Source organism: Mauremys reevesii, linkage group 19 (assembly GCF_016161935.1).
Source record: "Mauremys reevesii isolate NIE-2019 linkage group 19, ASM1616193v1, whole genome shotgun sequence".
Classification (NCBI taxonomy): domain Eukaryota; kingdom Metazoa; phylum Chordata; order Testudines; family Geoemydidae; genus Mauremys; species Mauremys reevesii.
This window is the reverse complement of record NC_052641.1, coordinates 6397714-6422039: the sequence shown is the minus strand read 5'-3', so window position 1 is coordinate 6422039 and position 24326 is coordinate 6397714. Positions and strand designations below refer to the sequence as shown.

The 24326-nt window shown below is 53.8% G+C and overlaps 1 protein-coding gene across 1 annotated transcript; it reads left to right on the top strand.

The window, feature by feature from the left end:
- The first annotated feature begins 692 nt into the window (after positions 1-692).
- Positions 693-10048, top strand: FUT7 (fucosyltransferase 7). The gene is made up of 2 exons (XM_039506021.1): positions 693-1103; positions 7845-10048. Exon 2 carries the CDS (start codon positions 7866-7868, stop codon positions 8964-8966), a length of 1101 nt encoding a protein of 366 aa, XP_039361955.1. The 5' UTR covers positions 693-1103; positions 7845-7865; the 3' UTR covers positions 8967-10048.
- Positions 10049-24326: the final 14278 nt, after the last annotated feature.

Below are 24326 nucleotides of genomic sequence, written 5' to 3'. Positions count from 1 at the left end.
GGTTTCCCCACACAGGATCCCCCACGGGTGTCTGCTGTTGTAACTAGCCCACCTACAGGAGGTGCAGTTAACTCTGCCACGGCTGCATAAAGTTACACATTGTGCAGAGCACCACCGAAGAAGCTTCCATGAGCATGGTTCCAAAGCTTGGTTCTTTTGTAGCCCATTTTGTCACTAGGACGCCCCCTCCCCACCCAGCACACACTCATCTGTTTATGGAATAGGTGAAAGAGGAAGAACTACATCTCGGAACGAGGACATGCCATTTTCTGCTTCTTTATGAAGGAGAATGGAATGGCTCCAAAGTGTTATCCCCTTCCCCCGTCCCGCACCCACCCCCCTGGCCACTTGTATTTTAATGAGCAATCCAGCCTGGCAGACTCTCTGGCTGACCGGAAAACTAGCAGGCGTCTGATACCAAGAAAGAGGAACGTGATTAGTGGAGAGAGGAAGGGATTTGGGGTGGTGGTTTTGTAAACTTTCATTTAATTCAAATGCTGGGGAGAAAAACTTCCTTCTTGGCGACATGAACCCCAAATGCCTTGATTAGGGCTGGGGAAGTGGCCAATATCCCCCACAAGCCAGGGAAGGCAGAAGGTGACAGGCTGGAGAAAACAAATGGAGAAAACCCAGAAAAAAAATAACCACAACTTTTTTTATTGAGCAGGGGTGGGGCCCGGAGGGGAGGGAGGAAGAGAGAGAGCACAAGCAAGCAAGCTCAGGTCATCATGTAAGGAAAGCAAGAAAAGGTTTCCCTTCACCTGCTACCTCATGGAGGGCTGGAGATGGAAGGACATCGGCTGTCCTCTCCTGCCTTGCTTGAAAGCCCAGCACTGCTTCTTGGAGCTGGTACCTAGGAGTGAAAGCAGAGCCTGGTGGGGAGTGGCTGGGTACATTGAGAAAACCTTCTCCAGAAACAGCTGAACAAGCAACAGGAAAGGTTGTGGAGGAAGAGGAGATGGTGAAACCTCAGAAAGCAGAAATCATCACAGCCTGCTCACAGCCTTCAGCTGGATGGATTCCTTCAGCATTACCCAGCAGACATGAGGGGAGAAGGAAGAACCAGCCAGATCACACTGCGGTGCTTCTGATACTACCGGAGGGTAAGTCTCTGCGCTCATGCCGCTGCCTGAAATCAATGCTAGCATAGCAGCCAGGAGCGCAGCAGTCAGATGGGTAGAAGCTGGTGCATTTTGGACCAGGGCTAGACAATCTTCAACACTGTGCAGAAAGATTAGTGAATAGAGCTCTGCGACAGCGGCTCCTCTAGAAAGTGTCAGGAAAATGCTACACAATGCTCCATTAAACATGATAAAATGAAAATGCAAGAAAACCAAACCTCGCCGTTTAACAGGGGGGTGACATGACTTCATTGCACTTAAAACCAAACCTTGCTCTTCAGTGTCCTTCTGCGAACAGGAATTGTTCTAACCATCGCGACGTGTTAGTGAGGAACATTTGAAATAGACATCGCAGCCCCACTCCCACGAGGCGGCTCCAGAAACAAGGGCTAACCTTCCTTCCTTGCAAACCAAATACAATTTAAATCTCGCTGGGCCAAAATGTGAACACCAGGCCAGGCTCCCAATTCCTCTCTGCCTGAGTAAGTAGTGTGCTGAGGAAGGGTTTGATCCGATAACAGAGGGGTGAAAATAGCCTAGCAGCGCGATCCAGTCTCCCAAAGGGAATGATGGACGCATCGGTGCTTTTCACTGAAGATGTAACTTAGTACAGCTCTGGAGACTCGACTGTAGGGAACAGGGCTGCACTGAGGGGGGCATGGATTAGTTGTCACCTAACATTCGCTCTCTGTATATTCCACAAAGAGGATTCAGGGAAGCAGAGCTTTCCCGTCTCTTCAGGTACGTGAGTTTTTCTGTAACTAAATCCCAGCTGCTATATTGTCTAGAGCTAGGAGAGGAAGAAAAGAAGGGACGTGTCAGTGAAAAGTGACTTAGAAGCAGCCTTTCTCCGGAGGGCGGGGGAAGAACATGAAACTGATTATAAGATTATTTTTTCAATCAGTGTTTAAGCAGATCAACTAGGCAACAAAGGTAAAAAAATTCATAAGCCCCAAAGTGATTTAGGAGCTTAAGTTTCATTGACATTCAATGAAATTAGGCTTCAAAGTCACCTAGCGACTTTGAAAAATTTTACCCACAGAAGCCAGATTCTCCCAGGCACTGGGCACATTGGGTGCACATTGGCTGCTGAGCATTTTTTTTTTAAATCAGGCCCATATTTTGAGTGCTGAGCATTTGGAAATCCAGTTCTGAGCGCTTTGGAAAAACTCAATCCTTCACATGAGCAAAATGTCAAATGATTGAACAGGCTGGCAGCTCCGGCTGCAGGGGGGGATTGAAATATCTTCCAGGCTCTGTTACACTAAACGCTGCCACAAACACGGAAACCCGCTCGGGCACTGCCGACCTGCGGGCGATCGCAGCACAGTCACTGACGGCCGCTGCCTTTAGTTCTAGTCCAGCTTTTGCTGCCTTTATTGCTGTTATTCCCGGAGACTTGGAGCATGTGTTTTTCATCCCACAGACCCTGGAGCGCGGGATGGGAGCCCTGAGGGGACTCTGTGACGCTCAATAAATCAAAGCTGTGCTTAATTTTCAAAGATTCTGAATTCTAAGGGCTTCTCTACACACAAAAATTGTGTCACTTTAGCTACACCAATGTAGGAAAATGCTCTCCAGGAAGGAGAACATGCTAGATTGGATAAAGGCGCCTTTATACCAGTGTCGCACCTCCACAATAGAGGTTGTGCTGGTGTAATTGTATCAGGAGAGCTCTTACTGACAGCTACACCAGGACACAAACTCAGTGTGGATCAGGCCTCGGGCAGTTCTCCATTGCACAGCTGCGTGTGTGGTCAGTTACACCCGTGCAAAGTGCTCCCATTCTGATCTAGTAGCATTTGCCACCCACTTTGTATTGATGTACGTGACCACACAAGGTGTGAAGGCAACACAACTAGGCCCTACATGTCTGCGTTCACCTGCCTCTTCCCCTAGGTTTTACCTCGGCTAGATACACACATGCAAAAACTACTGTAAAAGAATGTTACTAAGGTTGCAAAGTCAAGTCCTCTCAGGTTAATAAATGCCTGAATTAAGGGTGCGTGTTCAACCTTCATTTGCCACGTCCCCGTGTGCACGTGTGTTATCACACAGTCTTTAATTACATGAGCAAATGCCATTTTTTCCACGAGCCCCTGGCCTCTCTCAGTGCACAGGACGGATAAACGAGCCCCCAGTCTATATTTTGTTTCCTCCGCGTTGTTCAGCGTGTGGCCCCAGAGCTTCGTTATTACGCACTATTCAAACCTTGCTCTGAAGACACAATGATTAATTTGCTCCTGGGCTCTCCTGTGGCGCTCCTCACGGGAGGATCTGGCTACTTTACAAACACCACCCCACTGTGAGAGGAGGGGCAGTATTTGCTCCATGTTATAGATGGGGGGCTAAGACCCAGCGAGATTAAAGGTTACAAGTGGTCACTACTTTTGGGTGCCGCATTTGAGATGTCGCGCTCCTTATTCTTCAGCGTGCTGGAGCACTTGATGTGCAGCTCCCAGTGCTCAGCACGTCTGCAAATCAGCCCTGAGGGTCGCACACTGGGCACTCGGCGAATGAGCACACACCTGTGAAGGGTTTCATGGAAGTGATTTGCCCAGCCTCACACAGCTCTGTAGCACAGGGTGGGATAGAATCCAGCTCTCTGGGGCAGCGTTCAACTGCCTTAGCCGTCAGACTGTCCTCTCTCTTCCTGCAATCCCTTGCCTTATGCAGGACTCACCTTCCAACTTCTGCAAGGAGCAGTGCACAGGGACCCTACAGACAATGTTCTCTGCGACACAACACAGATTCAGCCCCCGCGCAGGCTCATCCTGCGCACTGAAGGAGGCTGGGGTCTTGTGGCAGAACCACTATGTAATTAAAGACCGTCTCATAACGCACACACTCAAAGGGGATGAATTAAGGTTGTGCAGGCAATTTCACTCACCAAGAGGTCAGGGCGCACTATGGAACTGTGAGTGCACTGTAGCAGGGTCCGCACGGACAATGCGTGACAAGCTGGTGCACAGTAGATGTGCCCCCCAGTTTGCCACAGATTAAGCCTCCATGTAGACAAGCCCTCAGTTAATTGATCTTGCTGCCTGAAAAGTGTTTATCTGTATTTAAAGTAGTGCAGGAATGAGTATTCTCTGGTAATGGCCTCAAAAGACAGCAGGAGGCCCAGGTTCTGTTCCCAGCTCTGCTCATGACAATGGACAAATTGCTTCCTCTGCCTCACTTTCCCCCTCCATAATACTGGGATCACAACACTTCCCCCTCCACCCTTCGTAACGTGCTTAGAGCTAGACAGTGGGATCTGCATGCTCCTATGGGACTGAGTGTGAATGGGGTAGGCAGGATTACTATCCACCGCAGCCTGGTCAGTCCTGGGGCTGCTGTACGGAATGAACCAGAGATGAGGTTAAATAATCAGAACCACAGCTCCAAACACATCAGAACAGCCACACTGGGTCAGCCCAATCGTCCATCTAGCCCAGTGTCCTGTCGTCTGACAGTCGCCACTGCCTGATGCCTCAGAGGGAATGAACAGAACAGGGCAATTAGCGAGTGATCCCATCGCCCATTTCCAGCTTCTGGCAGTCAGGGTAGGGACACCCAGAGCATTGGGTGGCCAAGATGGTCAGGGATGCATGTAGCTAGTGACGGACCTGGCCTCCATGAACGTATCTAGTTCTTTTTTGAACCCTGTTATATTTTTGGTCTTCACAACATCCCCTGGCAACAGGGTGACTGTGCGTTGTGTGAAGAAATACTTCCTTCTGTTTGTTTTAAACCTGCTGCCTGTTCATTTCATTGAGTGTCCCTGGTTCTTGTGTTATGTGGAGGGGTAAATAACATTTCTCTAGTCACTTTTTCCATCCCAGTCATGACGCTCAGAGCCCCCCTCACGTTTTCACAAGTGGTCTCTGATTTTGGATGCTCATCTTGACACACCCGGGCTCTCAGCTCCCACTGAAAAGCAGCACTGGAGCTCGGCCTGGGTGAGCCAGGGCTCGAGATGGACTCCCAAGATCAGTGGCCACTTGTGATAGATTCGTAGATTCAACAGGCAGAAGGGTGGGCTGTGATCATCCAGACTGACCGTGTGTCAAACACAGGCCAGAGAGCCTCCCCAGAACGACTCCTTTGGAACTAACACAGATCCTTAAAACAAAAAATCTAATCTCCCCCAACCCTGAATAAATTGTTCCAGTGGTTAATTTCCCTCACTGTTAAAAACATACATCTTAGTTCCCATCGGACTGTGTCTAGCCTTGGCCATTGTGTTTTCTGGCAGGTGGGTGACCAGACCTCCTGATTTGAAAGGGACAGTCCCATCTCTAAGCCCTCCTGCAAGTGGCCCGACTTTTTCTTAAAGACAGGCAAACTGTCCCGTATTTTCTGTCTGGTGGGTCCTGCTGCTGGCCGGATCCCTGCTCGCCAGCTGCCTGCCCACCAGCAGTGAGTTGGGGGGTCCAGTAGCTGATGATGGGGGTGGGGGTGCAAGGCTGGAGGTGGGATAAGGATGCAGTGTGTGGGGCCGGCCACTCCCCTGGGCTGGTCTGTCAGCACAGTCCCCGCTGCATGCTGGCTCTCGGCCACCTGGGCCCCGTCCCCCGTCCGGATGGCGGTGGCTGGTGCGTGCGGGCAGGTGCCAGGCAGAGGCCGGTTATGTGTCACCTCAGCTGCCTGCCCATCGGTGCTTTATGTGCTCCCCCTCTCACTGTCCTCTCCCTGCTTTGCCCCTTCACCACTACCCCCAGCCCCGCTGCTCCCCATCTCCCTCCAGATGGGGTGCATCCCGCTCCCAGGGCACTGGGGAGAACCAGCCCCTGGTCGGAGCGCTCAGCTTGCCAGCAGCCTGGCCGGCAGGCTCCTTCCTTCCCCCGCTGCCTCTGGCTGCGCTGGCACCTTTGGAAAGCCCAATAGTCTCCGGCCTCAGGCGCTGGCCAGGAGGAGCCGAGCCCTGCATGTGCCAAAGCCCCGCACAGCGCTGGCACGGGGAGCCCTCTCTGCCCCTCAGCTAAGCTCCTGAGTGTGGGGGGGGCAGTGATTTCCAGACGGTTCATACCCCGAACCTGTAGGTCCACAGCAGTGCCCCACCCACCCTGGGGCAGGTGCTTAGCACCCTCTTCACCTGTCCTTCCCCCAGGGATCATGGGGCTGCTCCGTCGGCTGAGCCCCCTCTCTGGCTGGGTTCGCTGAGGGCCCTGCAGTCAGGTTCCCTGGGCCCCGGTGCACAATGCATCCTTAGGGCTTAACCCTTTCCTGCCTGCACTGTAGCTGGGGGACAGGAAGCGTCCGGTAATGTCAGTGGCCAGCAGCAGCCTGGAGGTGTTAGCTGCGTTTCAATACTGTGTGGGCAGGAAGGGAGAAGCTGCTTCCACTTCCAGCCATGGTGGGGAGGGGGGAGCTGAACTCAGCAAAGACCCAGGCCAGGGCATTCCTACCCCACCCCACCCGCCATGGCTGGAAGCAGCTCCCGTCCCTTCTCTCCCACACAGTGCCGAAAGGCTGCTGCTGGCCACACGCTGGTGGGAACCCTGCAGAAATCTGGGGGGAGGGGTGCATGTGACCCTGCATCCCCATCCCCAACCCACACACACGCTCGTTGCCTTGGGAAGATGCGGCGCCAGGTACCAGGAGAGGTGGGTCTGTCCCGCGGGCCCAGCCAGGCACGGAGGGCGGAGAGCACCAAGCAGGGAGGGGAGGGGAGGGTTGGTCGGTCACCCCCCCGGGACAGAGGTATACCGGAGTGTGTGTGTGTGTCACCTCTTCCCATGTGGGGGGGTGTGTCACCTCTCTCCCTGTGAACCCTAAAGATAAGAAGGCAAATAAAAAGAACCCAACTACCCAGTATTTCTTTTTACCAGGGGCTCAGTCAACTTGGTGTTAATTTGAACGTTTGTACTGCCCAGTTCTGACTGGTTGCCCTGGAACTCGCTTGAATAAGAGTAATTTTACTGGGTGTCCCATATTCAGCTCCAGGAAATATGGTCACCCTAGGCAGGTCGATCTCTGGAATCGGACCAGCTGGTGGGTTTGTGAGCATCCAGCTCCTGGGGCTCTCACACCAGGGCTGCTGAGGCAGGGCTCTGAGCTTTGCAGCTGGAAATAAACTGCAGAGGCCCCGCTTCTGCAAAAACACACCTCTCAGGGGTATCACGGTTATAACCACCATAAATAAGTACAAACCTTCCAGCATGTGACCACATCCCCTTTATGCTGCTTAAACCCTTAAGCAGAATGAAAATAGAGCCAGCTACATATACACTGCAGTGCTCCTAGGGCACAAGCTTCGTGTCCCGGCTGCCAAACAGCAGCCCCTCCCCCACCCCGGGCATTGCCCAGTCTCTTCCTAAGGGTCCGAGACTAGCTAGTCTCAGCTGCACCAGATTCTGCTCCAGCTAGGAAGTGCTTCCCTCATCCAACTCTGCAGCCCTCTGCTGAAATGTAATCCCCAAAACCTCATACAAGGCATCCCCTCTGGGCAGCACTGGGCTGGGACAGCTCATGGCAGGGGGGTCCCATCCAAGGGGCAGCAAGAGTCCTGTAAACCCGGTTACACAGATGAGTGACCACGTTCTGTAACGCCCTTAGCTATGCTAGTGATATCAGCTCTTCCCCTTTCCTTCCATCTGCGAGTTCCCTGCGTCCCCTTCAGTTTCCTCCCAACCCACCAAGATGCTCACACACCTGCACCCTGAAAAGAGGAGGCTGCAGAAGGTGCATTGTTATATGCTGGAGGCTGATTTTTACCGTCCTTCTTCTCCATTCCAGGGGCTGGACTCAACACTGTTCATGAAGCAGAAATTCTGCCAAGAACCCAACCCTCCCAGCAGCTCGGCACTGCAGGTGCAACGTAAGCTGCTGCTCAAGATGCAAACTTGCTCCTTGCCTATGCTGAAGGCCTTGGCCAGTGCAGTAACATTTGCAATCATTCTCTGGAACCTGAATTTCCTTGGCTACCAATCTGAGGTCCCTGGCCCAGCCCTGGGGCACAGCAAACCCCTGACAGTCCTGATCTGGCACTGGCCCTTCCGCCACACCCCGAACATCAGCACTGATGTTTGCGCAGCCCGCTACGGGATCAAGGGCTGCCAGCTGACAGGGGACCACAGGCTCTTTAGCCAGGCAGATGTTGTGGTGTTCCATCATCGGGAGCTGCAGAAGGACAAGGAAAGACTCCCAACAGAAAGGAGGCCTCCTGGACAAAACTGGGTGTGGGTTACCCTGGAGTCCCCCACCAACACTAAGGCACTGACTGGATGGAACCGAACCTTCAACTGGGTCATGACATACAGACAAGACTCAGACATCTTCATGCCCTATGGGGAGCTTGTGCGCCATCCATCAGCCAGTGTGGACATTCCAACCAAAACCGGCTTGGTGTCCTGGGTCATCAGTAACTACCACCGGACTCAGAAGAGGGCGCAGGTCTACAGAGAGCTGTCCAGGCACCTCCAAGTGAATGTGTACGGGAAAGCAAACAAGCAGCCACTGTGCCCAGACTGCCTCTTGCCGACCACCTCCAAATACAAGTTCTACCTGGCCTTCGAGAACTCCATCCACCGGGACTACATCACCGAGAAGCTGTGGAGGAACGCGCTGCTGGCCGGCACCGTGCCGGTGGTGCTGGGGCCCCCCCGAGCCAACTACGAGAAGTTCATCCCTGCAGACTCCTTCATCCACATTGAGGACTTCGGCTCCATGAAGGAGCTGGCCAGCTTCTTGAAGACCATGAACTCCAGCCGCTACAAGGCCTTCTTCGAGTGGAGGAAGAGGTATGGGGTGAAGCTCTACACAGACTGGCAAGAACGGTTCTGCACCATCTGCACCAGGTACCCCCACCTGGCCCAGGGACAAATCTACCCTGACCTGGAGAGCTGGTTCAGTGTTTGAGAAGATGGGGCTGGGCCAAGCTGAGGCTTTTCAGAGATGTGTGACTTGCACAGAGAAGCCAGGCTGTCTGCGTGAGCGGAAAAGGACGTCTGCGTGGGCTGGCTCATTCTGAGTCAAGTGGCTGGTGGAGTGACTGAGGGCATCGAGCAGGACCTGGCTCTGAGAGCCAGGAGCTCTGAGTCCTGGTCCCAGCTCTGACACAGACTTGCTGAGACCTGAGGCGTGTCGCTGGTACTCAGCTTCCCCGTCTATAAAAGGCTCGTACACTTACCTACCTCACAGGGGTGTTGTGAGGACTAACCGGTGCCTTGGAAATGGCTAGTTGCTCCCCTTGGCCCCCTCAGGAATAAATGGGGCAGAGGAGCGAGGTCGGGGGGGAGGGGTAAATGTGACCCCCTGCTCTGCATTACTGTATTTCAGTGCTAGGGTGGGGCAGAGGATAGTGAGATCAATGAACTCTCCCTGGGGTTCAAAACCCTTTCAGATGCCAGCCAGACCTCGAGCTGCAGAAGGAAGGCCGGTCTCTTCCTTGCACTCTCCTCTCTGGGAGGTGCTCAGATGCCCCCCCAGTGACAGGTGCCCATGTAAGAAACTGAAGCGATAGAAGGAGGGGCTCCAATTTGTCTGTCCCTGCTGTGGGGTCCGTTTCCTCCCAGCGCCGGAGCCCCTGCCATTCTGGCGGTGGCGAGAGCGAGCGCGCCAGTCCCAAAGAGATTTCCTGTCTTGCTTCTGCTTAGTCAGTCCCGGTGCACGGCTTGGGGGGCACCGGCTGGGCTGGTGTGGTGGGTGTTGGCAAGGCACAACCCTTTCTCAAGAACAATCACAGCCCGTTCAGTGCTGGGCCAAGTCATAGGGGGATGGCTGTGGTTTCTCACTCCTGTCTCGTATTCTTCATATCTCTGGCAGGAAGCCGTTGAGTCTGGTTTCGCTCTGATGTGAGGTTCCCTGCAGCAGGTATGGGCTGCCCGAGCCCTGGATGCACCCGTGGAAGGAGTCACTTTACGGGAGGAGTCCTTGTGGCACCTTAGAGACTTCGTGATGAAGTGGGTTCTAGCCCATGAAAGCTTATGCCCAAATAAATGCGTTAGTCTCTAAGGTGCCACAAGGACTTCTCGTTGGTTTTTGCTGATACAGACTGACATGGCTACATCTTTGAAACTTGTCATGCAAAGGAGCCGCAAGCAGGAGATGCCCCCAGGCAACGAGTAGCGCCTCCCACCCCCGCGGGAGTCAGTGTTGGTTAGTTTAGTACAATAGGAAAATAAGGCTGAGATTTTCAAAGCCACCTGATTTGAATGCTCAGTTCCCGTTATGTTTCCACATGCCCCCTGCACAGGATGGACGGTGCTCAGCAAACGAGCAGCTACTCGTTTTACCCTCATTCAGCATGTGATACTTTCAATGGAATAAAAGGGCCCAGAGAGGCAAAGGTGTCAACCAGACCCTGTCACTGCACAACACTAGACCGTTAAACACAGTTTGGGTTTGAGTACATGGACGCATGGCAACAGACACCACTAAAAACACCTTCTCTGAAAGATACAGAAAAAGGAAAAACAGTTAAAGCCTTGGAAATGTGAAGTATTCAGTAAGGTTTTCACTGTAAGAGTAGCCAGAAGGTTCTCAAACTTTTTCTTGCTGTGCCCCCCTTTGAAAATATTTCAGGCTGTGACAACCCTCCACCCCAGAGAGTGATGCGCCCCTCACCATACCATGCCACCCTTATTTCTGCACTGCTGCTGGCAGCAACGCTGCCTTCAGAGCTGGGTGTGCAGCCAGCCGCTGCCACTCTCACGACCCCGCTACAACAGTCTTGCAACCCCCTTTGGGGTCAGGACCCCCACTTTGAGAAACGCTGCGTGTAGAGCGTTTTCCTCAGGAAACTCCCTCCCCCAGCTGACAGTTTTGCAGGCTGGATTAAAGATGGTAATTTACGCTCCTCTTTGGGGGAAAAAATTAGTGGAGATAGGCCGGCGCTGCTGGTGGTAAAGTTTGATCCTGCCGCCTTTAAGGAAAAACAAAACAAACACACACAGCAAAGGGACAGGGCAGAAAAGAACGGCAAAGACAGAAAATGCAGCTTCTCCGGTGCCAACTCTCACTTGCAAAGTCACTGCTGGAGAAACACAGGCCCAGCACTGTCTTTTCTGCCACCCCAAGACCCAGCCCGCTGGTACCAGTGGCAGGCTGTTTAGGGCATGGCTTTCAGCTGCCTCTCAGGTCACAGGCTCAAGAGAGAGCCTCAGCCCAGCCAAGTCGGACTTACAAAGCAGCAGGCAACAAGGAGAGCACTAGGAAAGAGAGGTAATAAGGTGGGGAAGGAAAGGGACGGGCTGCTAACAGGAACCCAAGTCTTAACTTTCAGGTGGCATTTGTCAGGACCACTCTGGGGCTGGCTGAGGCGGACACAGGCTGGGGCAGTCCAATATGGATTAGGAGCCTATATACCTGCCTTCGGTCACCTGGTTAGGCCCTCGCTTGTGGATTGGCTGGGACCTGGTTGATTGGCATGAGTCTATCATAGGACTTGCAGGTAACAGACGATTCACCAGCGCTGGCTCAGGGATGACTCATCACAGCATTCAGGGTATAGCCAGAGCCAGAGGAGGTGGTGATGTCGTTGGGTCCCTCTCTCTGGCCGGGTCTGGTCAGATAGCAAAGGCCTAGTGGTGTCACGGTGGATCCTGGGGTCCCAGGAGACCATGCAAGTGGCCGTTGTGATGGTGAAGCTTGCTCCTTTCAGTCCACCCATCTCTCAGCCATTTGATCCTTTCCCCAGAGTTGTTTGTTTTTTTAAAGCACCCCAAAAGAGGGTGATGGACAAAATAATGAGGGAAAGGGACAGGTCGCCCACCAATTAGGCACCAGCTTTCGCCCGTTAATTTCCGGTTCCGTTCTTACCAAGCATGGCTTTATCGCAGTCCGCAAGTGGGGTCAGGGGAGCTTTTTGTTTGGACCAAACCACTTTTTGGCTTAACTTCTGCTGCCTTTTATAAGCGATTTTGTGTAACAAGCTGAGTTGGACTTTTGCTGGCTTGGCCGGCTTAGAGCGGGGTATTGGGGGGGGGGGCATGTGGAGGGCTTCGCAACAGGCCACAGGCCTTATTTCCTGCACACTCTTCTAACCCTGCTCTGAAGACAGAATTATTACATTTCCTAAGGCTCTCATGGCAATAGCACAGTGCTTCACATAGTGCATTTCCCTTCCCGACGCTCCTGTGAGGGGAGGGAGCTGGTACCTGAACTGCGGCACAATGAGAGATGATGGTCAGCAGTTTCTACTAATCTGGGTGCCCAAGATTAGTAGAAACTAGGCCCTGGCTTCTCAGCGTATTTAGCACTTCTCAGATGGCCAAAGCACAGCTCCCGGTGACTTCGGCTGCCGCTGAGCAGGGTCAGCGATCACACCCCAGGATCTCGAGGCAGGCAGCCGGAAAATGAGCAACACACAATTAGTCACCACCTGTGAAAAGTTTTGTGGCACTGACTGGCTCAGCATCACACAGAGCCGTTGTGGCAGAGAAAGGGATGGAATCCAGTTCTCCAGGGCAGTGGTTAGCTGCCTTAGTGTGAGACCGTCCTTTCTCTCCCTGCAATGCCCTGTCTGAGTCTCTACATGCCGTCCAATTTCTGCAACAAATGAGACAGGGCTCCTAGGTCCAACCGTCTCCTTCACTACACACCCTGGGTCATCCCCAGAGGAGCAGGAGCCCCCATCCTGTGCACGGAATGAGGCAGAGGAAAAATATTGTGTGAGGAAGTCATCAGGACTGTCTCAGAATGCCTGTGCACAAGGGAAATGAAGGAAGGTTGCACAAGTTAATCTTCACTCTGGCATTTCCTAACTTTTGAGTTCCTGATTTATTTATTTTTTTAATATGGGCAAAGCCATGTATTTTTGTCCCTAATCTCATTCTCTGACTGGGCTGAAACCCTTTTTAGCTGACAGTTTCCAAAAATATTCATGCTGAAACAGACACCTGGTAAATGTCAGTGCAAATGGTTAGAGTTGGGCACAGTTATAAGCAACAAAAACAGGGCCTTAGAATGGAAAGTGTTAGGCTCCCTAGAGACAATAGGCAGTGCTACCGGCTCCTCTTATTATATTGCAAAATTGTGTGGGATCCCTCAAACAAATACAGGGGCACTGTGATCAAACATGGAGACATACGCTTGGATTTACTCTGGTCTGGGAGGGAGTGGGATCTAGTGGTTACAGCAAGAGGCTTGGAATCAAAACATGTGGGCTTGACTTTGGCACAGGCAGGAAATGTGATCCGCTTATAGGCTCTGTGCCTCGGTTTCCCTTTCTGTAAAAACAGGGACAGCACCACCCCTACATCCTCAAGTGCTGGGAGGCTGGACTCATTAATGCTTTGCGGCAGAGCTCTGACCTTGCTCCCGTGGATCCTGCATTTCTAGGCGGTTTATGTTAGCCTCAGTGGCTCACTGTGACCCTCCACGTAGCCCTTCTCTCTCTAGGGCCAGGGTCACAGTCTACTGAGCCCTTTTCATCATAGGCCAGCAAGGAGGTTGGTGAGAGAACTCCCACAGTCTCTGTTGTCCCTGGGAGCTTATTTCAGAACAGTTCAGCCTCCTGTCCTGACAGGGGCCTGACTTCCCCTCCCAGGAGATGTTCCTGTAGTGGTGGGTTGGGGGGAACCCGGGCCCACCCTCTACTCCAGGTTCCAACCCAAGGACCCTAATGGTAGCAGCTGTTGGCAGCCGACCTTTCACTGCCAGAGTTGTTACATTGCCCTGGGCCACTTCCCCACAGCTCTCCTGCTTCTCCCTTCTTCACCCTTACCTTAGGGCTCCCTTACCAATGGTTTGGGGGTGTTTTCATTAACCAGCCCTTCAGCCACACTTCCTCTCCCCTGCCTGACTGGAGTGAGCCCTTTTTATAGTATCAGCAGGGCCTTAATTAGAGTCAGGTGGTCACATTAACTTAATGGCCTCACCTGACTCTTTGCAGGTTAATTGGAGTCAGGTGTTCTCATTAGTCTGGAGCAGCCCCTGCTCTGGTCACTCAAGGAACAGAAAACTGTTAATCCAGTGGCCAGTATATCTGCCTTCTGCTATTCTGCTGTGCCCAACTGACCTGGGTCTATCACAGCGTGTAAATGCTCCAAAATGCTCAGATGAAAGTTATATAAACTGGGTCGGTCTCTATTACTGTGACTGTGCTGGTGTAGGATGGATGCTTCCTACATGGACAGGGTTTGTTCTGTCAGTGGAGTCAGTCCACCACTCGGAGATGCATTCGCTGGGTCAATGGAAGAATTCTTCTGTCGACCTAGCCGGGGCTACAGTGGAAGGTCGGTGGCCCTAACAGCGTCGTACAGGGCGTGGCATTTTTCACAGCCCCGAGCAATGGAGCGAGGTTGAACTGATTTTTAGGTGTAGCCCACACCAGGCATTTGCCCTTTTAAATCATACCTAAGAAAATGGGACAGGGGGCGGGGTTTTAGGCACCGTCTGAAGCTTCCCCATAGACCAGCAAGCAGCATATTCCACTGCGATGTTCCTCCCCCCCACACACACACTAACCAGCTCGTCTTCACTGCAGCTGGGAGGTGCAAGTCCCAGGACGAGTGGGCAGACTGGTGCTGGCTCTGCTCCAGCCAGTGGGTTCAAGATAGCAGGGTGGGTGGCAGCTCGGGCTAGCCCCCTAAGGACGGACCCTGGGGGCCAAGCTGGCTTGAGTAGCCACCGGTGCAGCCACACTGCTAGTTATAGAACCCTAGTGCAAGCTAGTGCGTGTCTGGCCACCTGTGCTGGGACTCACCACGCCCAGCTGCAGTGTGGGGGCTATAACGGCCTCTGAGCCTGAGGGGACACGTAACAGCACAGGTAAATATACTCTCAGTCCTCTGGAGGTGACAAACGTCTCGAGGGAGGCTGTTGTGCTTATCACAGGAGAGGAGTTTTATTCTTTATCATCTTCTGCTGGGTTTCTCCACTTTCAGGTCACACACACGGCATCAGATGAGAATAAATCAGCCTCCTTTCTTATCACAACCGACACACACCCAGTCAGGGACAGAAATCGCACCTCCACCCCACGGAAGGTTGGTACCGTTAGCCCGAGCAGCCCCCTCACGGCCCCATCGAGTGGCCCTTGGGCTGTCCTTGTCACCACCGCCGCCGGGTTGTCTCACACACCCAGTCAGAATCAGACCCTGGGGGCAGCAGGCAGGCGGCTTCTGCCGTGAAAGGAAATAGTGACACATGCAGAAGGCATTCTCGGGGTGTGTAAGCCACCGCTCTATTCACCACCAAGCCCAGCACTCCTCAGGAACTGAAACCTGCACCACTCACAGCCCAGCCAGCGAGACCCAGCCCAACATGGCACACGGGGGCCAGGGCATCGCACCTCCTGGCTATATCTCAGCGCAGCCACGCTACCATCAGGAACAAGCCACACAAGCGCTTGCTAGGAAGGGAACCCACGCCAGGAGCAGCCCCATACCCGCACTGGGGTGATACATCAGGGATTGAACCAGCCTGGGGCCCTCCAGAGCTAACCGTACACGCTACTAACACTCCCTGGGTATAGCTGTGCCAGCCGCGGGCCTCTGGGCATGAAGCACAGGCGAGCCGTGACGCTCACCAGCGAGCTGGGCACGCGCCAACCTGCCCCTCGCAACCAGGCGTCTCTGGAAAGGACTTCGTCACTGAGGCACGAAGGGGTCGATTTTTAAACCTGAGCGTTCCCATCAGCCACCAGGGCTCAGGGCCTCTGGAAGGGCCTTGGAAGTCACAGCCAAGGCCCAGAACCTGCAGCTTCCAGCACGCAGAGCCCGGAGCAAACCTCAGGCGAGATCGGGTGCCCTAAGGCACAGTGGCTGCTGGTCAGTGCATGGCAAGCGCAGCCCTTGTGAGGCCGAATCAGCCTCCCCCCCCGCCATTCTACCAGCCCACGGTGGCGGCTTTTCCCTAGCAACACCAGCATCTCTTCTTCACCTTGGGGGCGGGGCATCTTCCCCCTCCCAGGCTGAGCTGCTGCCAGACTGCAGTGGGGGCGAAGCAGCCTTCCTCTGTTAACCTCAGAGCGGCCCCGCTTTGTCCTTCCTGTTTATGCAACGTGAGCTGGCACACAGCAGCCTCTGCCAGCCAGGCCCTGCTGAGTGTCTCCCCGGTGGGGCAGCCCAGCCCCCGCCGGGGCATCAGCCCCGCAGCCGCTCGGTCTCCCCGGCGACGGGGTCGGACGGGGCTGACGCTGCTGCGCGCTGGCTAAGGGGGCTGAGTCCCACCCCAAAGGTGCTACCCCTGGTTCAGAAGGCAAGGCAGCGCCCACTGCCCCTGCCAGCTGCAAGCACCTACAGGCTGCCAGGCCCTGGGGGGCTCCAGGCACCACACACCAGGTGGGATTCACACACACCAATGGGGAGCAGGGGTGTAAGCCACCGTGGCACCCTATTGCCAACCTCAAGCGATCAGAAATCACGACTCTGCCCCCAAACACCATGAGGGTTTTTTGAAAGGGTTACGTTGCCTTGGGGGGTGGGGGGGCTGTCTTTTGAGTTCTGAACCTCATCCCCAGTGCGTGTGTATGAGGGGGCTTAGTCTCCAGACTCCCTCTCCTCCCAGCCAACAGAGCTATGCCAGCAAAAGCCCTTGTGTAGCTGCAGTTGCCTCTGCAAGGACTTTATGGTGTCCAGGAAAGGGGGGTAGCTATTCCGGCAGAACTCGGTTTGCCGCTGTAAGGGGCGTCCCCACTAGGGGGCGTCGGCCGGCACAGCGATACCAGAGGAGCATTTGTGGTGTGGACAAGCCCCGTGTCACACTCCCAGCGGGACTGGCTAGGGGGCTGCTGGGCTCTCTGCTCCCCTCCTGTGAGATGGGGTCGGCTCCTGCGGCAGGGGAGGGGAGGGAAATCTTCCCATAGCAGTGCTGGTTGGTCGCTCTGCCCCAGGAGGCGGGTAAGGGGATCAGCAGCCAGTCAGAGGGGGTTGCCCCGGCCAAGCCCGGCGCTGCACTGTCAGGCATGGGCACAGCTGCGGGGGGCCTAGGCCTGCCCTGAGCACCAGCGTCAGGTGGCCCCAGGCTATCGCTAGCCCCTGGGGAGCCACGCCGGCCGGGGCTGGGAGATGGCGCCGGAGTAGCCTTGCACATCAAGGGGGGATGGGTAGGGGCAGCATGAGGGATCCGCCCTAGGCTCTGACAGAGACTCACGTGTGAGCTTAGACCAGGGGTGGGCATGGAAATTGTATGGCAGGCCAGGAATGTCCTGTGGGGGAGGGGAACTCGCTGGGGCGTAGCATGGAGGGGCTCTAGAAGGGATGTTACCAGGGTGGAGGGTGGGGGGGACTCATGGGGTGTGGCATGGATGGGGGGCTCTACGGGGGCAGTACCAGGGACGCCTAGGGGCCCTGTCGGCAGTGACCCCAGGGTGGCCGTACCAGGCACTACCACCCTAGCTGGGATGGGTGCAGCCCCTGGGCGGTTTCGAGGCTCTCCAGGGTGGGGCCATAGGAGACCAGGAGGGGATTGGGTGCACTGCTGCCACATGGGGGGAGCGGGGGCTGCCACCTAGGGGTGGGGTTCCAATGCCGGAAACAGCGTGGTGAACTCGCACCCATGCAGTGCGGCTCTGCGTGCCGGGGTAATTAACCACTGGACCAACTCACCAAGGAGCATGAAGGGTTCTCCATCACTGGCAATTTTTAAATCTAGACTGGATGGTCTCCAAAAAGCTCTGCTCTAGGAATGAGTTCAGGGCAGGTCTCTGGCCTGTTACACAGGGGCGCAGACAAGATGAACACAATGGTCCCTTCTGGCCTTAGCATCTATGAATTATTATTATTAGCGTACAGCCGGCTTGTTCCCCCTCAGCAGCGCCGGGGGTGCAGTGTCCAGGATCACGCGCCCTGTGCAGCCCAGGCTCCAGGAGTCAGTTGCTTGTACATAGTCTGCACCAGGCTGGAGTATGTTCAAAACCCTGTGATCAAAAGGGTCTGTGCTCCCGTCCCGTCACCAAGCAGCGAAGCTCAAATAGCCGGACCCAGTGCCCTGCTACCCAGCTCACTCTCGGGTGCTTTAGCACAGAACAGTGACACCCAATGGCAGGTTTGCGTAAAGAAGAAAGATTGCTCCTTGGCAGCTCAGCCGTCCTAGTTGAACAGAAAATCAAAGTACAGCTGAAAGACAGAAGCCAGGTCTGCACGACCACTTACTTCAATATAACTTACATCGCTCAAGGGTGTGACTAAGACACGCCCCCACCCCGAGCAATATACATTCCACTGACCTAAGCGCTGGTGTGGCCAGTGCTATGGTTTGCACAGCGGCCTGCTGACCCCAGGGTTGTGAGCTCAGCCCCTGAGGGGGCCATTTAGGGAACTAGGGTTTAAAAAAAAATGTTTGGGGATTTGTCCTGCTTCGAGCAGGGGGTTGGACTAGATACTTCCTGCGGTCCCTTCCAAACCTGAGATTCTATGCCCGTGGGGGAGTGTCTCTTGCCAGCACAGCTACGTCTGCTTGCAGAGGTGGATTTACTGTGCCGATGGAAGAGCTCACTCCTGTCGGCACAGACCATCTTCACCAGACCCACTACAGTGGCACAACTGCAGCGGTGAAGACTAGCCCAGAGAGAGGCAAAGCCCCTGGAATTAGCATCCTTACACACTGGCTTAATAGAAAAGCCATTTTCAGACAGCCAAAAATAACTGGCTGAAGATCAGCAGCAAACCAAATACAGGTCTGTCACATCGTACGCACATTTAACATGCGCGATTTCAGCTTTACGCGGTCGGCAAAAACAAAAAAAAGAGAAAAACAACAATTTTAATACTGTACCTGTAGTGCGGGCGATTCCGCCCGCCATTACACTCAATGTAATTTTGACTCTACGCGGTTTTCACTTTACGCGCTGACCGCGGAACGGAACCCCTGTGTAAGATGAGACTCGCCTGTATTCGCTGCCCCCATGCCTGGCACACATCACCCCAACCATACACCAGGTAACTAGGTGGTGGGGCAAAAATTAATTACACCATGCAGTGGGGGGGCGGGGGGCTTCACAGCAGTGCAGCCTTTGTCTCAAAAGCCAGCGTCCAGGGGGCATTTCAGTCCTGCATGCCACTGTGCTAATGCCTCCGGCCAGTTCCACTTGGACGTGGCGTTTTTTTCTTTTCCTTTTCCCCTAGGCAATTGGGCAGTGTTGCTGTGGGCTGTTCAAACGCCCGCCGGGCTGCACCCCAGAGATGAAGCCTACATGTAAATGTTGCATCCTGCTGTGAAGCCCATGGAGATGAGAGTCGCTGTATGCGACTAGGGCTGCTGGCCTGTTGGGAGCCTAGGGCTATGCTGACTGAGCTGCTGCTCTCAGGGGGCTGGAGCGAGGAGGAACTCCAGCTGATCACCCGAGTGCTGGGGAGGCAGAGCAGTCTAGTGGATAGAGCACTGGCAAGCTGGGTTTTAATCTTGGCTCTGCCAGTGACTTTCTGGGGGGACCTTGGGCAAGTTGCTTCATACCCCTGTGCCACCGTTTCCTCTCTCACCCTTTATCTGCTGTGGCTATTTTGGCAATAGCTCTTCAGGGCAAGGGCTGTGTCTGTGCAGTCTGGCACAATGGCGGCCTGACCTCAGCTGGGGCCTCTCGGTTCTAGCATAATACAGTTATATAATATTAAATGCTATGAAGGCTCATTGAATCAGAGAAATGTAGGAGTGGAAGGGACCTAAGCGGTGATCTAGTCCAGTCCCCTGCACTGAGGCAGGACTAAGAATTATCTAGACCAGGGTCAGCAACCTATGGCGCATGTGCCAAAGGCGGCCCGCAAGCTGATTTACTGTGGCACGCTGCTGCTGGCCTGGGGCCCCCGCCACCGGCCCCGCTCAGCTCGCTGCCAGCCTGGATGGCCGGAACCCCGGGCTGGCAGCAGCCTGGAAATGTAAAATGTATCACTGGCACACGAAACCTTAAATTACCGTGAATAAATGAAGACTCGGCACCCCACTTCTGAAAGGCTGCCGACCCCTGATCTAGACCATCCCTGACAGGCGTTTGTCTAACCTGTTCTTTAAAACCATCAATGACGGAGATTCCACAACCTCCCTAGGTGATTTGTTCCAGGTTCACTACTTTTATACTTAGGAAATCTTTCCTAATGTCTAACCTAAATCTCCCTTACTGCACTTTAATCCCATTACTCCTTGTCCTGTCCTCAGAGGCTAAGAACAACTTATCACTCTCCCTGTTAGAAGACTGTTATGTCCCCTTCAGTCTTCTCTTCTCCAGAGGAAACAAACCCATTTTTTTGAATCTTTCCTTGTGGGTCATATTTTAATCATTTTTATTGCGGTCCAGTTTGTCCCCACCTCTCCCAAAGCATGGGGCCCAGAACTGGACACAGTACTCCAGTTGACACCTGATCAGTGCTGAATAGAGCAGAATTACTTCTTGGGGCTTGTTCACAATGATGTGATCATGACCCAGAAGGCAGAGGAGGCTGGGAGCCTGAGCACTTCAATACGCCAAAGCATCAAGGATGGGAACAGAAACCGTTTCAGAAAGAACTTCCCTGATGTCTGGAAACACCAATGACACAATGGGGCTACCCTAGGGTGACCAGAGAGCAAATGTGAAAAATCGGGACAGGGGGTGGGGCGTAATAGGAGCCTATATAAGAAAAAAACCCAAAAATCAGGACTGTCCCTATAAAATCAGGACATCTGGTCACCCTGGGCTATCTGGAAAGTGGAGAGGAAGCCACCAACCAGAGGCACTTGTGGGCTCCTTCACTTAAGGAACCATTACAGACAAAAGAAACAGCAACTATGTGTTACGATACCTTAGGTGCTACTTCTGCAACACTCAGGGCTTGGCTACACTTGTGAGTTACAGCGCAATAAAGGAGCCCCGGGCACCCTAGCTCACTCCCCGTCCACACTGGCAAGGCACGTAGAGTGCTCTGACTCCACGGCTACAGCGCTCCTGGTACTCCACCTCGGCGCCCCGCTGGAGCGCCCCAGCATCAGTGTGAACGGGGTGTTGCATTACTGTGCTCTGATCAGCCTTCAGAAATGTCCCATAATCCCCTTAAGTCAAGTGGCCACTCTTGGCATCGTTTTGGATATGCCCTTTGAAAGCTCCGTTTCTGACAGCCGGCTGCTTATCTGCTCTGAGACAAAGCAACCATTAGTGTGAAATGCTGTGTGAGAGAGAGGCAGGGGGAGGGGGGAGTCTGCTGCTGTCTGAACTCACAAGACAGCAGGCTGACATGCTCTCAGCTCCCCCAAAACTCACTCTCTCCCCCCCCACATACACACAACACACTCCCTGTCACACTCCACTCCACCCACCCCCCATTTGAAAAGCACGTTGCAGCCACTTGCATGCTGGGATAGCTACCACAATGCACTGCTCTCTGTGGCCGTTGCAAGAGCTGCTAATGTGGCCAGGCCAGTGCGCTGGCAGCTGTCAGTGTGGACAGACTGCAGCACTTTCCCTACTGTGCTCTCCGAAGGCGGGTTTAACTCACAGCGCCCTACATCTGCAAGTGTAGCCATGCCCTGAGTCCCATGGGGAGTAGTGCTTACCCCTGCTAGCAATCCCGTTGGAGTACTCAACAGGAAGCGCTTCCAAAATCCAGCCCTCGCAGAGCCAAACGAACATTTACTAGTGAGTCTAGTTCAAAAGGAGTTTTCAAAGTCCATCTCAGAAAGAGCTGCTGTGATTTCCCAAACTCCATTCAGGGCCGGATCCACGTACCCAGCCTCCAGCCTACGAACACCGCGCTCGGTTGGTTCCATTGATTTCCACGGCTCTGCTCATGAGTCGGGGTTCACAATCTAGCCCCTCGGGAATGGGCTGTTGTCTTGCACAGTTCATGGACACTTCTCAGCAGGAGCCCACTTTGCTGATGACAAGTAGGGCTGAAAGGAAATCGGGGAGTGACCGAAGTGCAAGTCTGACAAAGAACAAAATGACACCTAGTTTAACTGCGGTTGCTTTTCCACTGTGAGAACAACACGCCCTACACCAACAACAGGAAAGCATTAAAATCTAAAACTAACCCCCCCCCAACCTTGCTCAGATTTTTAACCCCCAAAAGGGAGACATGTCAGGGACTCCATTGCTATTATTATATATATACACACATTATGGGGCCAGACGGGAGCACTGTGATCATCTAATCTGGCATCCTGTAAGATACAGGCCACGGGACTGCCCTGAAGTTGCTGCTTGAACTAGAGGCTAGGGTGTAGAAAGGCATCCAAGCTTGGTTTTGGGGATGCCACCACGGCCCTTGTAGGTTGTTTCAATGGTTCATTACCCTTGCTGTTAAAAACATGCACCTCATTTCTAGCCCGAGTTTGTCTGGCTTCAATTTCCAGCCACTGAATCTTGTTAGATCCTTGTCTGCTAGATGTAAGAGGCCTCTATGAAGAAATCTCTGTTCCGTGCGTAGGTACTTAGAGACAGACCGGGACTCCCCCGTTGACCTTCTCTTTGTTAAGATCAAGAGACTGGGCTCCGTGAGCCTTTCACTGTAAGAACGAAGAGTCCTTGCGGCACCTTAGAGACTAACACATGTATTTATTATCTGTTAATCTCTAAGGTGCCACAAGGACTCCTTGCTGTTTTTGCTGACACAGACTAACATGGCTGCCCCTCTGAAACCTTTCACTGCAAGGTGTGTGTGCCAATCAATCATCCTCATGGCTTTTCGGACCCCCCCAGCAGAACCGCAGTGCAAAGAGGTCACCGTGCCACAGAACCAGCGAGTCGGGCGGTGATGCAGTGCCAAGCAGTCGTAGCGGAAGCAGTATAGATACCCCATTTCAAGGCATTTCAGCTGGTCCTGTGGCCTTTGTGGATGTGCTTAACCCATTAGAGAAGGGGATTCCTTGTGTGAGACGAGGTCTTTATGCAGAAAGGGCCCAGATACTCTGGTGATGGGTGGCAGGATAAAAGGCTCAGACAGATGAATGCCTTTTACAATGCTCTAGGGCTGCCTTACGACAGTTGTTCTGTTTGTCCCAAAACATGGTGTTCTTGCCATACACCTGTGTACAGGTGACTCACCAGTTCACATGCCACCTTGTGGCTGGGTGCATCATTGCAGCACCGTCCTCCTCAGCCACCTCCTTCCAACAGCCACTCAGGGTCTACTACAGGGTCCGGTCCGCTCCGGGGTCTTCGGCAGCGGGGGATCCTTCGGTGCTGCGGAAGACCCAGAGCGGACCCCCCACCGCCAAAGTGCCACCGAAGCCCCGGACCACCACCGGGTATTCGAATCGGGCCCCGCAGTTAATAAAGCCGGCCCTGCCTCCAATTAACCGTCTACCAGTGTGGGGTTTACTCACCCACCACCTGCCTCCTACAAACCAGACCACAAGGGCACATTTCCACAACACATCCTGCTTGTGCACCCAACTGGCTCCTTCAGTTTTTATTGGAAGTTTTCTCACCTTCATTTTCTTTTTTTGACTAACTTTGCTGTTAAGCCACAATAGTCATTTAGAAATATAGCTCCTGGAATACAGTGTCCTGCACAAATGCCACCCCTGATTTCCTAGGGGAAAGCTGCTCCTTTGAAACCTAGCTTTGCACCGTTGAATTGCTGGGATCATTGCTCCTTGGGGCAGGGACTTTTGGTTTGATTGTACAGCTCCCAGCACAGTGGGGTCTGCATCCAGGACTGGAGCTGCTAGGTGCGACCACAATGCACATACATTAACAGAACATTTTATGAGTGGGTTACTCCCCTCTGGCAGGAGAATCTCTTGCTTCACACAGGGGTTTGCCTTGGAGAAACATGAGTGTTTCCAGCCCACTTATCCTCCAGGCTAAAACCAAGAGGACATTTGCCCATTGCATGGTCCTGTGCTGGATCGAAGGGCCATGTTGCTCGCTACTGGCTGACAGCCCTGGAGACTGAAGTCTTCTGGTATCCCCAGAGCAAGGCCAAGCAGCGAGAGGCAAGCGTCTGGTCTGTCCAGTCCATCATGCCCATTGTCAGATCAGGGCAGCAGGGGATTGAGACCAAGTGATTCACTTCCATCATGGGAGAACTGTCATTCACACCAGCATGGGTGCAACCCCCCTCCTCTAACCCACTTCCCCACCAGCTCCCCCTGCCTTCCTCGCAGAGCAGGGAGTTTCTGAGACGCTGTCTCCTACCGCAGCAGCAGATTTGGGAATGCTCTGGGAATGCATATTTCACACACACATGGCGGTGGTGCCTAGAGCTCTCAGCCAGTCCAGAGCCTCACGGGGCAAGGTGCTGTGCAGACAGAGTTAGAGACGGTGCCCGCCCCAGAGACACTCACGTGACTGCTGCAGGGGCTGCACAAGGACACAACAGTGATTTTGTGTAGGTCCTACAGAAAGTGGCTTGAAATAATCTC